The sequence below is a fragment of the Otolemur garnettii genome, unplaced genomic scaffold (assembly GCF_000181295.1).
Source record: "Otolemur garnettii isolate 467f Iridium unplaced genomic scaffold, OtoGar3 scaffold00195, whole genome shotgun sequence".
In the NCBI taxonomy this organism is placed as follows: Eukaryota; Metazoa; Chordata; class Mammalia; order Primates; family Galagidae; genus Otolemur; species Otolemur garnettii.
Window position 1 is genome coordinate 2369435 of NW_003852590.1, and position 2681 is coordinate 2372115.

At 35.3% G+C, this 2681-nt stretch overlaps 1 protein-coding gene across 1 annotated transcript in view; it reads left to right on the forward strand.

Annotated features, from left to right (window-relative positions):
- ANKAR (ankyrin and armadillo repeat containing) overlaps nucleotides 1–2681 on the forward strand; it is a 74911-nt gene that overhangs the window by 60612 nt on the left and 11618 nt on the right. Inside the window, exon 17 of the mRNA XM_003801035.1 lies at nucleotides 1953–2111. Within this exon, the coding sequence (XP_003801083.1) occupies nucleotides 1953–2111 (159 nt within the window). The remainder of the gene's footprint in view (nucleotides 1–1952; nucleotides 2112–2681) is intronic.

The following is a 2681-nucleotide window of genomic DNA, read 5'->3' on the forward strand; positions in this document are numbered from 1 at the left end:
CACAACACCTGGCTAGTTTTTCTATTTTTTTTTTTTAGTAGAGATGGGGGTCTTACTCTTGCTCAGGCTGGTCTCAAATTCACGAGTCAAGTAATCCACCCACTTCAGCCTCCCAGAGTGCAAGGATTAGAGGCACGAGCCACCACACATGTACACCCGTAGTCTACTCCTTCTTATTTAATCAAAGTATATGGCCTAATTAATTATAAATGTACTTTTGAACAGATGTTAGGGAGCATGATTAATAGGCACTCTTATCCCATTCATATAGTGAAAATGAGCAACCAGTAGCCATAACCAGCTCAGTAGATTAGTAAATGAAAGATTATATGAAGTAAAGTGCATAAGACAGTTCACATCATTGACCACCTCTGTATAGACCAGTTGGTTAAAATCCCTTAGGTGGTCAACTTACAGAAATTTTACTATATTTATTGTATTTATTTATATTTATTCTGCTAGATTTATTGTTTCCTCTAGAGGACCTTGATACCCAAGGAATGCCTCTTTGGCTCATTGCCCATGGCCCTTCTTTCCTAATTGGCTCAAGATTTCTATTCTGCTATTTGTTGTTAATCTACCCTTTGTCCATGACTGAATCCTGCCTAGTTCCTTATTCTTTGGCTGCGTCTAATACCTTCCTGCCTATGGCCAGGTGATTGGTTTTTTTGTGTGTATAATTTTATTAGAAAAATGTTTAAATATCTCTTTGACCAGCTTTGGCAATTAGCAGCTCATATCCAATCCTATTTCATCTATATATCCACTCACTCCCCCTGTATTACTTTTGAAGCAAATCTCAAGCATCTCATCATTTTATCCATAAATATTTCAATATGTATATATAACATTTTAACATGATTGATATGGTAAAGGAAAATTTACTAAGACTAATGAGTTCTCTGTGTGTGTACTACACTGTTCATTTAGCTTATGAATAACAGAATTAAATTATTTTTAATATTAAAAGTAAAATTTAGTAGATTTTATCTTTTGGGATTTCTGGAAGATCTATCATACATATACAGCTTTGGCAAGCAGACTAAGGGAGAAATTGACTTTTGTTGTTTGCCCAGGCTCAAAATATTAAAATATGATATTTTTTTTCAGCCTGAGCAAGTTAAAAAATATAACTCTTGCAAAGTAAATTACTTTCTCCTGTTCTGCCTTAGATTATTGTACAATAGAATCTTATAAATTAACTTTGAGAGATGATGTATAGAGACAATCCCGCAATGCATAAATGCAATATATATAGAATGTGGCACAAAGGAAATTTTGATTTATCAATTCTACTTTGAAATGTTGAAAATAAAAAAAATGTTGAAATAACAAGGTGGTTGTTATTACATTTGTAGTATTATTACAAATGTCTTATTACATTTCCTCGTACCATATAGGTTTTCATTTGCAATTCGCATAATCAGTAATGTAACATTATCCTTGAAAGTTAAAATGTTTTTTTCTTCTATGTGCCATCCCATTTCTCTTTTTTTTTTTTTTTTGAGACAGAGTCTCAAGCTGTCGCCCTGGGTAGATTGCTGAGGTGTCATAGCTCACAGCAACCTCAAACTCCTGGGCTCAAGTCTCTGGTCTCAGCCTCTCCAGTAGCTGGGACTACAGGTGCCTACTACAATGCCTGGCTATTTTTAGAGATGGGGTCTCCCTCTTGCTCAGGCTCATCTCAGACTACTGAGCTCAAGCAATCTGCCCGTCTCAGCCTTCCAGAATGCTGAGATTACAGGCATGAGCCACCACTCCCGGTCCTATTTCTCTATTTTCTTTGTTCAATAACAGTCTAGTAACTGTTACCTGTTTTCCCCAATAATATCATTTTATTGCCAGTGATAAGAATGTAATATATTTTAATGGGCAAGGATTCAAAGTCCATAATGTTGAGTAACATGATAAATGAAGTAAGTTAAAGATAATGCACATTTTTCTATTTCTAGGATATTTGCTTAAGAGCAGGCTATGCATTAACCCTTTTTGCCTTCAATAATCGCTTTCAACAATACCTAATATTGGAAAAGGGAATAATCTCCATATCTATTTTTGAACGTTTTCTTGAATCAACAATTCAAACTGAAAAGGCAATGGCAGCATTTCAGGTATGAAACCAGTGATTAACAATTCAAATGAATAAGTATGTTATTTTAGCGATAACTAGGAAATTTTAAAAAATGGAAGGGGTTCCAGAAAAATGTTTACTGATTTGTAAAAATTTAGTACTTTGCACACCAGCCCCTCCTACCTCATAAAAACTATTATCTAGGAGGATTTTTTTATTTATACAGAGTTACAAGGCACTTCTGCTTTTATATCTTATCTGATGCTTGTAACGGTCCAGTGAGGTTGATAGGCAGGTAATATTATTTTTATCACATCCATAATATAAAGAAATAGGTAGAGAAACAGGTTAGGATCCAAGACAGGTTTTGTAACTGCAAATCTTTAGCTGATCACACTGATTCTTCATCCCTGTAAGAACTAGATGTATTTGGGTTCTTCTTAGTCTTATTCTCCCTTCATTTTCTAACCTGTGCCCATTAGTAGGAGAATTTGCTATGAAGTTGTACTTCTAAGAGCAGACGTTTGCAAACCTTATGGGAAGAATAACCTTGTGGGGGTGGCACCCGTAGCTCAGTGGTTATAGCACCGGCCACATACACCACGGCTGG